The sequence below is a fragment of the Mirounga leonina genome, unplaced genomic scaffold (assembly GCF_011800145.1).
Source record: "Mirounga leonina isolate KUSES-001 unplaced genomic scaffold, KU_Mleo_1.0 Mir_127, whole genome shotgun sequence".
In the NCBI taxonomy this organism is placed as follows: domain Eukaryota; kingdom Metazoa; phylum Chordata; class Mammalia; order Carnivora; family Phocidae; genus Mirounga; species Mirounga leonina.
The window spans coordinates 30,018,956-30,032,637 of NW_023270316.1; the positions used below are offsets into that span (position 1 = coordinate 30,018,956).

At 32.6% G+C, this 13,682-nt stretch overlaps 1 protein-coding gene across 6 annotated transcripts in view; it reads left to right on the top strand.

The window, feature by feature from the left end:
• The window catches only part of MYCBP2 (MYC binding protein 2), a 271,010-nt gene that overhangs the window by 81,809 nt on the left and 175,519 nt on the right, over nucleotides 1–13,682 (top strand). For 5 of the 6 annotated variants that reach the window (XM_035003215.1, XM_035003216.1, XM_035003219.1 and 2 more), the window contains 4 exons: nucleotides 1,714–1,918; nucleotides 4,267–4,412; nucleotides 4,745–4,846; nucleotides 12,754–12,861. In XM_035003215.1, the coding sequence (XP_034859106.1) occupies nucleotides 1,714–1,918; nucleotides 4,267–4,412; nucleotides 4,745–4,846; nucleotides 12,754–12,861 (561 nt within the window). The remainder of the gene's footprint in view (nucleotides 1–1,713; nucleotides 1,919–4,266; nucleotides 4,413–4,744; nucleotides 4,847–12,753; nucleotides 12,862–13,682) is intronic. The other variant, XM_035003217.1, reaches the window with a different exon arrangement.

The window sequence follows — 13,682 nt, forward strand, 5'->3', positions numbered from 1 at the left end:
GGTTTATTATTTATACTCCCTCTCTCTCCAAAACCAACCACAATCATGAGTTTGATTCTCAGTCATATTTCTGTTTTTTTTAATTTGTTCTTACATATTTTATATGTAAAATATGTTACATACTCATATATTATACGTAAAAATAAGATACTTTTATAAGTGCTAATCTGTATTTTTCTGCAAATTAGGGTTTTTTTTGTTCTCACCATTGTGCTTAAAATATGTCCATGTTGGTACATATAAATCTAAATGATTCATGGTAACTGCTGTGTAAAAAACCATACCACTAACATACCACCATTTATCCATTCTCATGCTGATAGATGAGTTTATTTCCAGTTTTTCACTCTCATCAATAATTTCAAAACCTCCTTTACCCATGTTTCCTGGCAAACATATGTGAGACTTTCTCTAGTATAATTTCTGGTGTTGTAGATTGCAGCTTTGCTAGATTTTTCTTAGAAGAGGTTGTATCTTTGACTTTCCACATCATCCAGGAGGTAGTATCAATACTCAGATTTTTGTCAGTTTGATGGTAATGACATTATAGTTCATTATAATTTTTTATTTGTCATATTGAAGTAAAACATGTGGCCAAATACACATAGCATAAGTGTAGCTCTTGGTCAGTTTTCACAAGCTGAACACATTCCTGTAATTGGCACCTTGATCAAGAAACAGTGTATTACCAGCACCCCAGGAAGCCCCCTTTATGTTCCTCTCCAGTTACTACCTACCTCTCTAGTTACTACCTACCTCTCTAGTTAACACCGTAAATTAGTTTTACGTACTTTTGTACTTCATATATATGGAATTATGTCACATGAACTCTTTTATGTCTAGTTTCTTTTCACTCAACTTTATGAGTTTCATTTATATTGTTACAAGTATTTATAGATTATTCATTCTCATTATATAGTAATCAGCTGTGTGAATATACCACAGTTTGGGAATCTTTTCAAGTATTACGGACATTGGGTAGTTTCTAGTTTTGGGTTATTATAAATAGAGTTGCTATGACCATTTCTAGTGAATGTTGGTGGAAAGTTGTATGCTTTTCTTTTAGGCATGTAACTAGGAGTAGAATGGCTGGGTCCCTCATTTTTCTTTTAATTTGCATTCCCTGACTATTAGTAGTATGTTAGACCATCTCTTCAAACTTCTTAGTTTTCTTGCCTTCTTACTGATTTGTAGGAACTTTTGGTATATTATGTTGTATGTGTTACACATATCTTTGACTAACTAGCTTATCCTTTACATTTACTTATGATTTCATTTGTGTATGTAATTTCTAAACTTTGGTGACAAGTTTTTCATTATTTTTCTTTTATAAATTTTTGCCAGTTGCTAGTAATGGGAGGATGTTCTAGAGGGGAAGGACTCATGGCTTAGAGCATGGTTGGGAGACATTCTTCGGTCTGTTGAATGACAGTGTTGGCACTGAGGATGGAAATGAAGGACTAAAACCAACAAAAATTAGAAGTATGATTGGCAGAAAGTAATAGCTAAGAGGTGTTCCTGCCTTCCCTCTTTTTGCAGAAAGGAAATGAGAGCATTTATTTGTGGTTCCTATATTAAATTTTATTTTTGTTGCTCTTATATTTTAGCATTACATTGTATATTCACTTTGATTAGTATATGTTACATAATTTTACCAGTTTTTTTGACATAGGAATAATCTACATAAAAGTTATAAATTGATCTGTCAAATAGGGTTTGGAGTTGAAAATATGGCAACAGCAATGGATGAAGACCTGGAAGAAGAACTAGATGAAAAAGATGAGAAGTCCATGATGTGCCCTCCAGGCATGCATAAATGGAAGCTGGAGCAGTGCATGGTGTGTACTGTCTGTGGAGACTGTACGGGTTATGGAGCCAGTTGTGTCAGTAGTGGGCGTCCGGACAGAGTCCCTGGAGGGTAAGAACATGATTAATACTGAAGAAATAAGATACTAGTAGAAAAGGTGCACAACACATTTCTTTTCAAAATTATTCCAGAGTGTATTCTACTTTGTTGTTTCTTGAGGGCATATTGGCATATACGTGTAATTCTAATAATTGTTTTCTGTTATAATAATTTCTAATTTAGTGTCAGTTTTATTTAAGTTGCTTTTCTTTCATTTGATTCATTTAAACCATTATTTAAAAACAAGTCAAGAAACAAACTGAGGGTTCTAGAGGGGAGGGGGGTGGGGGGATGGGCTAGCCTGGTGATGGGTATTAAAGAGGGCAGGTACTGAATGGAGCACTGGGTGTTATACACAAACAATGAATCATGGAACACTACATCAAAAACTAATGATGTAATGTATGGTGACTAACATAATAAAATTTAAAAAAAAAGAAAAAATATGGAAAACAAACAAAAAAACAAGTCGTAGGGGCACCTGGGTGGCTCAGTCAAGCATCTGCCTTCGGTTCAGGTCATGATCCCAAGGTCCTGGGATTGAGCCCCTCATCAGGCTCCCTGCTCAGCGGGGAGTCTGCTTCTCCCTCCTGCTTGTGATCTCTCTTGCTGTCTCTCAAATAAATAAATAAAATCTTTAAAAAAAAAAATAAATAAAAACAAGTCATAAATTTCTTAAAGTCTTGGGGCTCTACCTTAATTTGTGTTCTTTTCCTAAGACTGTTTTAATGCCAAATATCTCTTCATTTTGTTGAACATTAATCTTTTCTGGATGGAATTATCAAATATCATATAAAATACTCGATTAAAGACATATAATTTTCTTTTAAATTAAATTTATGTTCACAATTTTAGGTGTTCTAGGAACTATTACTTCTAAAGTTGCATTATACTTGTTTATATTTATCCTCTTTTGCTTTTGTTGGACCTTTTTCTTCCCCCTTGGGGTCCCATGTTATCATTATTTTAAACTTTATATGTGAGTTTGGCAGAATCAGAATGCAAGTTTTCCCCTTGAATGTTGGGGAGAATTTGATACTTGGCCTAACATATGAAAATAAATCATTTATAACAGGCCTTTTCTTTTAGGCTATTGAAATATTGTGATTTTTTAACAGTAAGTTTTCTCTGAACTTAAGCAGTTGGTAAGTATCATAAATGAATTTCTGAATTCTCTGATCCTTCCTAAAATTATTCTTTATGTGCTTTTCTCCAGAGATCTACTATCAGTTTCCAGTAATTATTTAAAACTTAAACCTATAGACCTAAATGGACAGTACCTAACCAAATATAGTAACTTCCTTATTAATGAGGCAAAAATGAATAAATGAATAAAATTAACATAAGACTATATGCCAGGACACTCTGCACTATTAAAAATGACTTCAATTATTATAGAATTGTGGCTACATATCTTAGAATAAATTTAGAATGCCACATTATCTTTTAAACAGTGCGTATAGACAATGTAGTAGGGCATATTAGTTTATCAGTTTTTACTTCTATAGTTAGTGATCTTCCAAATTGTCAGTAATGCTTGCATTTTAAACCCAGGAGTTTCACAGGGCACCTAGCTATGTCTTTCAAAACTGCTGCCAGGTAGATCCTTTCTCTTGTACCACCACAAATCTGGATAACCGCAGGCTCAGTGAAGCTGTCTGAAGGTTTTCAGTTCCGATTCAGCAATAGCATTAAAGCTGTGACTTCTATCTACATCCACGAAATAGGTGACTAAGAAGTTAGTTGTTCACTGACCCTGTAGGCAACTTCTGGGAGTGTTCTTGTCCTCAGTTGTAATCCAGTGGCATACACTTAGTTCACAACTGATAAGAACAGGACAAAGAAGAGGAAAAGGAACAGGCAGTTGGACCCAGTGGAAGGAGAGAATGAGAGATGATGGCATATAACGGAGAGAGAGAAGAGGAGACATAACCTATGAAGCTGGCAAGCTGAGCTCACTTACTGATGGCTATGCACACCTTTAAATTAGCTGGTGGAGAACAGTGTTTGGTAATTGACTAACCCACTCAGACCATTTAATAGTAAGCTGCTGGTGCTTTACTAATTGTGATAACTTTTAAAATATTTGTTAATAGTGGTTTTGAGGATGGCAGAATCCATTTGTATTTTCTGTAGAAATATACCAATTATACCTATGAGGAGCTTAATACACTCTTGTTTTTAGTTATTCCATCTATTCATACCTATTTGGTGCTTTAAAATTGGCACATGCTGATCTGAAGGGATGATTTCATTGCTAACTCATATAACTTAATTTCAGAAATCCTGAAAAGACATTATAGAAAAGAGTTTTAGGGAAAGAGTAGAAGCATTTCAGTTAATTATTTTTATTTTTCAAGGATCTGTGGTTGTGGTTCCGGAGAATCTGGCTGTGCCGTGTGTGGGTGTTGCAAGGCTTGTGCAAGAGAGTTGGATGGTCAGGAGGCAAGACAAAGAGGAATTCTTGATGCAGTGAAGGAGATGATACCTTTAGATCTTCTGTTAGGTAATGTGATGGATTGCACTACACATCTTGTCCTCAGCTCAGTAATTTATATTAGTATGTGCTAAAAAAATTAATAGTTAACTATGCAGTACTGCGTATATGGTAGCTGATAGTGTGTCACTAATTAAAGGGTAAGGCTCTTTTTCTCTTTTTTGCTAAGATTCTTCGAGTAAAAATAATTTGTGTTTTCATCAGTGTTTTGTTAGCTTTTACTTTCTTGAATTTCATATAGTTCTTTCATATCTATTATTGTATCTATCTATATATGTTTTTTTTGTGTGTTTCTTTGTGGTTTTGTTTTTTTTTTTTTTTTTTTTTGGTCAATCATCTAGCTGTCCCAGTACCTGGGGTTAACATTGAAGAACACCTTCAGTTACGACAAGAAGAAAAACGACAACGTGTAATCAGGAGACACAGATTAGAGGAAGGAAGAGGTAAGATGTAGCTGCAGAGAAAAAGTATATGAAAATCCATTTTCTTATCCTATACTGAGACCACTGAAAGTTTACAGAATAGGCTGACTTGGTAAGACATTGCAATTAAAATTAGTAACATTATAGTAACATATGAAAATCATGTGAAAATATTCAGAGTATTTACATTTGTGCTATTAACTTAGACTTAATTTAGTAGAGTAGGGTGTTTATATAGTAAGTCAGGCATATTAAGAATTATGCCATCTGCCAGCATCAAAAGCTATTAGCAATGGCAACTTAAAAAAATATATATATATGAATTCTAAGAACTGGTCTTTCTCCCAGATTTTGGACTCGTGGTTGTTATTTAACCATAAACAACAAATTAGTTTAATATAGTATTTTAATTTCTGTTTTCTTAGTCATCTATGATCATTTCCATTTGAGCACGGTCCCAGCATTCTTCTTTCAATCCAGTGCATAATTATGTTTTTATATGTCTTCTTTTTTTTTCCCCCCCAAAAAAGCTTATTCTGGTTATGTACAAGAAGGGTAAGTTGGAGAGTTTTGCAGGTTTTAATTGCAAAGATAGGTGTATTGTTTCTCTTTTCCTCATTGTTTATGACCGTTTCTCAGCCTGAAAATACATTTCACTGTGGTTATAAGCAGATAGTAAAATATAGGTATTTTAATATACATCCAGTAGCAGAGATAAATATAAATATTACTAAAGCTGTTGTTGCCCAGTAGAATCTTTTCTTTGTAGGATTAAGACAGATGGTTAAAGAGATCTGTGATTTTATTCCTCTGCCAGGCAAAACCTTGATTGGAAATATTTACTGATAGTGCATATTTTAAATGCTTGTTAGAAATGACTTGAGACTTGATAAATGAAATAAAATCTATCCATTTAACCACCATTACAAATTTTTTCTAGGTACTTTTTTTTAATGTAAAATGGAATAAGTCATAAAATATATAGCATGTTTGGTAAATTCTATTTTTATTAAACTTAAGTTGTAAAACATATGCTTGGAACTTGAAGATTGTTCTTTATAGGATCTGATAAACAATCTGATTAATTGATATAGGAATATTTGCTGTTAGCTGGCTATGTTTACATAAAATCATTACGTTTAAAAGTGGTTTATTTTAATGAGAATGTAGATACTGTCATTGTTTACATTATATAAATATGGGGAAAATTGCATATTAAATGTTTTATAGAAAATAGGGTAAAATTTAAGTTCTAGGTCTTTATGACAAATGGTAATTGAGTGACAGTTTCTTTTAATATGATTTGTTTAAGGATAATTATCAGTGCATCTTTTTACTACCTGTTTTTTCTCTTTTGGGAAATATTGGGTTGAATCATATGAATTGACCTACAAAAAACAGCAATTTCTTATGTTTCAAGCAAAGTATAGCAAATCCTTATGATGACATGTAATTGCTTGCTCTGCGTGTTTTGTTAGTTTTTTTCTCCCTCTGTAAAAAAGCTTTTCTTCTCTAGCTGTAGTATGTTTCTGCATATCAAAAGTAAAAGAACATTGATTTTGCATTAGTTCAACAAAATTTTGTGATTGCAGAATATTCTTTTGCCATTTATTTTAAAATGTGTCATAGACCTTAAAAATATAAATTCTAGCCTTTCAAAGGTTTAAAAAACTCCATTATTTAAATATTTACAGAGATTTTATTAGTGTATCTGATTTTATAAACACAGACTTATGTTCTAGGCAGTTGGTGTATATTTTCTGACAAGTCCGTTTCATCCTCTGTCCTCAATATATAGAAAGACTATTGGTGCACAGAAATTTTGTCTTGTCTTTATTTTTTGGTTGAGCTCTTTCTTACACATTTTTTTCATTTTTGTTTAAACACAGTATATAGTAAAATATGTAGTAAATATCTTTTCTTGATGAGTTAGGATCTTCATTATGGACCTTAATTATGGCATTCGTTACCTTATGTGATACTGAAATTTGTGCATATTAGAACCATGTCCTTGCTTTGCACAATCGCCATCATTACTATGGAATTGTGCAGTGAGGACATGTTACAATATGCATGTGTTTCATTTAACACAGTACAATGCAAAGAGAAGGCTGTTTGTACATTTTGTTTTGTAAAAATACTTCTAAATAAGAATTTTAACTGTGTACCCATTTTTAAAATGCAGATTCTTATTCAATGACTTTAGGAAATTCTTATACCATATTAAATAATTGAAAACCAGTATGGTGATATGACACTTTTATGATAGTATCTTTATATTCTTTCCCAGTACTCCATTGCTAGCAATTTTATAAGAAAACAAAATAAAATATACACAGAGATATATCCACACTTGCATAGGGAAAAAACTAGAAAGGTAAATACCAAAATGTTAGTAGTGATTTTTCCTGAAAAGTGAGTTTATAGATGATTTTTATTTTGTTCTTTATAATGTTTTTAAATAATCTCCAATATGTGTATTACTTTATAAACAAAATAAGAGTTATGTTTTTAAATTAAAACTTAAGTCATTGTTTCTTGAAAAAATAAAGACTAGTTCTAAGGCATTTGTACTTTACCTTTGCTTTTTAAAAAATATTTTTATGTTAATTGGATGGAGGAATGCCTTTTAAAAGTACTGCGCTTTTCATTATGGTAGGACAGTGGTTCTCAAAGTGGTCTCAAAGGGACCAGCATCATGAGCACTTGTTACAGTTGCCTGTTCTCAGGCCCTACCTCAGACCCTCTGAATCAGAAATTCAGGGAGCAGAGCCCAGCAAACTGTGTTTGAACAAGCCTACCAGGTAACTCTGGTGGTGCTAAAGTGTGAGAACGGCTGCTCCCAGGCAGGGATGTTCAGAGTTGCTTCCATGCACCTTTTACAGCAGAATACCTGGGCCTGCGTCCGAATTTCTGCCTTCTGCTAAAGAGCTAGGGAGAATTGTTTGTCTTGTTTTGTCTTAATGAGGAAGACAAAACAAAATAAAATAAATTTTTAGTATTCCAACTGCCACACATACCTGTATATTTTTTCTTAGCCTCTTCTTGGTACTTCTTAGTTATTAACAGTTTAGTGATAAGTTAGTAATTACACTCATTAATAATTGGCTTTTACCTCTGTTGAAATTTCAGAACTTCAGGATTAGATTGTATCAAATTATTTTACTTGATTTATCTGTCTCATCCTATTTATCCAGTTTGTGTTGTTTCAAAGTTGATCAGAATTTTAGGACCTAGTCCTTGTATTAAAGCTTTGCTCAGCCTCAGGCCTATTGATGTAATTTAGCTGCAGCTATTTATGACACAGACTTATATAATGGAATGTGCTGTTGAAACCTGAAAGAACAGTGTTATTACCGCATTTTTATTAATTTGGCACTTAGTCTTTAAATTTTTTATATTATTCTTTTAGGTAATGTTTTTCTTAAATGTATATTCTTAGGTACCAGTGTATTCATTTACATATTTTATTTCAGTGACATTTGTGATAAATTTTAGCTTTTTAGGTAATACAGGGTTGGTTGATGTTTAAATTTTCTGAGTCTTCTGTTAACTTTGTAGGTGAAATGCTTGTTCAGTGGACTTTTTAAGTAGAACTCTCTTAACTCCTCAGAACTACTGGGTGATTGTGTCAATGATCTTATCTTTGTATTCCCTTTCAGTGCTCTCTTGTAAGGAGAACTAAGCTCAAATAATGTTGGCTACTTTTCTTTCTTTTCCCCTAAATGTCATCAAACTTTCATAATTGGGAGCTGTAGATGGCCGTGAGCTTATGTCCTGGCTTGCCTGGGAAGTCGCATTTTATGTTGACTGTCCAGGCCCTTTTCCTCTCAGTAGTTTCACTCGGATGATAGGTTCTGTGGTTGGCGAAGCTATGTGGCATGGCGGTCAGAGCATAGCTTCCGAAGTTAGGCTTTGGTTCAGAAAGACCCTGGCTTCTTAACTTTTACTGGGGATGTATGATCCTGGAATTTAACCACTCTGAACCTCCCTTTTCTGAACCTTTAAAATGAGGATTACATGCAATGTAATGAGATAACCACTGGTAGAATTTTGGTGTACTTTCTTCCAATTTTTTTCTATGTATACTTTTTTGTTGAGTTATATCATTTCATACTGTGATATATATTGGTGTCCTGTTTTTTTTCCCCTTGATATCAGAAAAAAATTTTTGTGCTTTATTGCAGTGCCATTTTAAAGTAATATGGGGATTCTCTTTATTTTCTAATCAAGTTTTATACATTTCGAGTTGTATCACTGACAGTTTTGTTTTACGTATTTGGTTAATGTGATAGTATATACATTTTTTTTTATCTTGCTTAAATTTTTTTCCTAACCTTCCCATTCTTTCTACCAAGCAAATGAGGTTTAATCTAATGGGTATACTTCCATATCTTACTCCATTATAATATATCTACACATATATCTACTATGCTGATATCTACCCATGTGTGAAAGTATAGGCAAGTGTTTATTTACAAAAGTGGCATTGTATTAGAGATACAGTTCTTTGCAGCATCTTTTTCTCATTTTACATCATGAAGACACACTAAATTAGTAAATATTGGTCTACATTATATTTAAGAGCTATATAGTATATTGTAATGTGGCTGTACTGCAGTTTATTCAACTATTATTTTGTTGATGGACATTTAGGTTATTTTCAAGTTTTTGTGGGTTTTTCTACAATAAATATTTTTAAACTTATAGCCATATTGGAGTTTTTGTTTATATAGTAGAGCTTCGGAGAAATAGAATATCTGGGCCAGAGAGTGTTTATGTTTTAAATTTTAACAGATTTCAAATTGTTTTTGAAATGTTACAGGAGTTTATCTTCTCCAGACTAATATCTGAGAGTGATGTTTTCTTCTAGCATCATATGTATTGTTCTTCTTAATTTTTATAAAACATGATGAAGTGTTATCTCATTGCTGATTTAAATAGCACAAAAGCATTTTCTGTGTAAAAAACCCACATAAAGATTTCTTGGGACGCTTGGGTGGCTCAGTCAGTTAAGCATCTGACTCTTGATTTCGGACCAGGTCATGATCTCAGGGTTGTGGGATTGAGCCCTGCATCAGGTTAGCACTCATTGGGAAGTCTGTTTGAGAGTCTCTTTCCCTGTCCCTCTCTCTCTGCCCCTCCCCCTGCTCATGTGCTCATGCTCTCTCTCTCTCTCTCTCTCAAATAAATAGATCTAAAAAAAAATCTCTCTACAGCCTCATCTCTTTTTACTCTTTTTCCTGTTCCCTATGCCTGTTTTTTTTCCCCATATCTGTGAACCTTTGTAGTACTACTACCTCTTTAAGTCTTAGCTTATGTGGTATTTTCTCTTCTTGTACCCCAAAACTCCCTACATTCCCACTCTTAAGGTTTGCTGGCTGCCCCTTCAGTGTGCTTAATTTTCTCATAGCACACAGTCAAATTTCTTGTTGAGTTGTGTGTAAACTCTCCCTCCCTCCCCTCCCCACATTAGACTGTGAGCTTCTGAAAGCAGAGATGGTGTCTTGTTTTTCCAAGAGTTCCCAGGACCAAGTGTAGTGCCTGAAATTGGTCAGTACTTAATATGTCTTTGTTGACTAATTGAAAACATTTCATGGATGTCTCAACACCTCTACAATAAAGTTTCATGGTAGAAAAAGATTGTAATTACCTGTTTTTCATATGTAGCTCCAGACTCATTTCCTGTCACTTTCTGCTTCATAACCCTGCACTCCATCCATTTCGGCTATTATGTGTGTTTTTAATGACTATACAGTATTGTTTAATCTCTGCTTGCTTTTATAAATCCTGTTTCTTTTGCCTGGAATGCCCTCTCTTTCCTTCTTTCTCTCGGCAAACTTTTTCTCATTCTTTCACCCAAGTAGATAGATCACTTTTCATCCTTCAGGGTGTGTACAGATTTCCTTTATAACATTTATCACAACATATTGCAACTCTTAGTTGTTTTATTTCTATCTTCCCTATTGGACTAAATTCTAATGAGATCTGTGTCTTTGTCATAATATACATGTACCTGGTGTCTGTTACATTAAAGATAAAAAATGGCAAATAAGTGAATGACTGAACTATGTTTATAAGAAAAATTGTTTTAGTCCATGGGACATTACTATTTTAGAACCTGATAGCCTGATATAAGTGGCGATTTAAATTGAGCTCAGATGGTATACTTTCTAGGCATGATTGCCTGTGGGCCTTCTAAATTTTTATATCCAGAGACCCTAAAAAGATTGAATTTAGTGAGAAGCTAAATAACTATGAATATTATGGGTGTAATATTTTTATAGGAAGAAATAATATCCCAAGCAGACCATAGAAATCAGAAAAGGGTACTGTAACTTAATATTACTGTTATTTTGATATTTATAGTTCTTTGGGGTAGTTGGAAAGTGTCTCATGCTTTTTAGAGGGGTTTATATTAATTGAAAAAAAAATACATGTTGAAGAAATAAGACATTTTGTTCATATTTATCTAATCTTAGCTTGAAAATAATTGCTACTGCATTACTAGGAAATAATATTTAATTTTTCTGTTAACTTTAAATTAGCATATTTCTATCTGTAGTAATCATAGAATATGTTATTCTTGGTTTTTCATAGAATTGGTGATGCCTGCATTTTTTATATATATCTCAAGACATAATTAAAATGTTTTTCCTACCCATTTTTTAATATTTAATGAAGGGTACTATGGTGTTGAATTTGCATTTGTCAAATTTTATTATAGGGCAGTAGTTTTATTTTGTTCCATTGTTAGAAAAATTAATTATAGCTGAAGAGATATAGAGAATCATGAAAAAACTGGCTTTAATTAAAAACATTCAGTGCTTATGTACTGTCAATTCCCTTTTCAAATTTGGTGACTTCTTAATGTCAGATTTAGAGTGTTTTGAAATTTGCAGGCATTTTTGATGTTGCTCAAACTCAAGGAAAGGATAGTTCAATTCTATAAGAAAAGAACTGAAATTTTAAGATATAACTTAAAGTTTTCCCTTTTTAAGCTAAATGATAGTAGAGAAAAAAGCAAATTATAATTTTTATTGAAATTAATTTTGCTATTGATTTTTTTCTTGAATATAAGTGGAAATAACTGTAATCTATATGAATGTGCATTTGTATATGTGTGTGTATGTACATAGTGGAGCTTCAGAAAGAAATTATTTTATCAGAGAATTGTTAATGTTCCAAAAATGTTACTTGGGTTAGATTACCCTCTTCAGTATCAATACCTTGTTTCTGATTTTGTATATGTTGTTACAGAAATCACATTTAAACTTAGATTTATTCTTTTTAGAAAATTAAATACAACTTCTATAATCCTGTCCTCGTAGTGATTTTATATATATTCATGTCCATGAATGTGTGTCCATATGTGTATATGTATACATCATATCATAGTAATTTTTTGTTTTGTTTTGTTTTTTGCTGTCTTGTTTTCCTACCTGTATGGCAGAATGTAGTTGAGTCAGTAACATTTATCTTGGTTTTGTAGCAAGACTGATGTGGATATTAAATCTTGAAGACCTTGTTAAAATTTAATTATTAATTTAAAAATTATTTTGTTATTTTAATAGGAAATATATTGTTTTCTATTAATGGTTTACTAAGTTTGAATATATATGATATTAAAAATATTTGTAAGATATTTGTTTTAATTGAACTTTCTGATTATGTACTTGAGACTGTTAGTAACTATGTGATAATTTTTTGAGTTAAAAGAAATTTTACTTTATCACCTATAGTTCAGATATTAAAACTTGTGTGTGGAATGGGGGTGGGGGATTAACGTGGGGGAACTGGGGGAAAAGTATAATGTCTAAAACAGTAAAGAATAAATTTCCATGCTTTTTAGTTTGAATTATTTTTATTCATTGTAGTGTTTTCATTTTGTGAGCTTTTCTATGCACATACAAAATGTTTCTCCTCAGGCCCCCTTGTATTTGCTGGTCCTATTTTTATGAACCATCGAGAACAGGCTCTAGCCAGACTCAGATCCCATCCAGCTCAGCTAAAGCATAAACGGGACAAGCACAAAGGTATTTGGTCTTCCTTATCAATTAGGTGGGATACCTCCCCAGTTTCTTCCACTCATTTGAATTTTTTCTCTGGGAAAATGCACAAACCTAATTCTTCTACTTTGCTTCTATCATTATATAGCCTGAGGAGAAAGAACATGCTGAAAGATGTACTGTTTGTCAGTGACTGTCAGTCTCATTTCTTTTTATTTGTTAACTTAAAGAAGACATTTTGCAGTGTATCTTTTTCTTTTCCATTTCTTTTCAAATTTCGTAACGTTGAGGGAAGGTAGAAAATAATTACTACTTTCTGTTCTTTATCCTTTATTATTTGCTCTTAGATGTCTGCTATTTGACATTTTATAGTCCTTTTTTAAAAAAATGCTTTAGAATTAACAAAATTACTAAATTCAGTGTATAAAGTGATAATGAGTTGATTGCTATTACACTTTTCCATTGTTTTAATATTAAAGTTTATATACACAACACACACAAATTACTTGGTATTTGAGGGTTAAATGCTGATAGGTGAAAGCAAAGAATGAGTTATATAAACCTATTCCAGTCCTCGAAAACTGTCAGAGGTCTAGACAAGTCTGTGAATTGACTAAGAATCTATTTCTGAATAATTCTTTGAGATCTCACAGCTCTGGGTTAATTAGAAATATTCCTAAAGCAAGTTTATTTTCTTTTAAACTACAGCTATGGGTAAACTAATATCAGGAAAGAATTTAATGCAGAGAATTTATAAATTTATATATAAATTCTGCCTTGAATCCTGGCATGTGAACCAGGGGCTCTTTGACAAGTATAACTTTCAGTTGCTGCTTTCTTAAATGCTC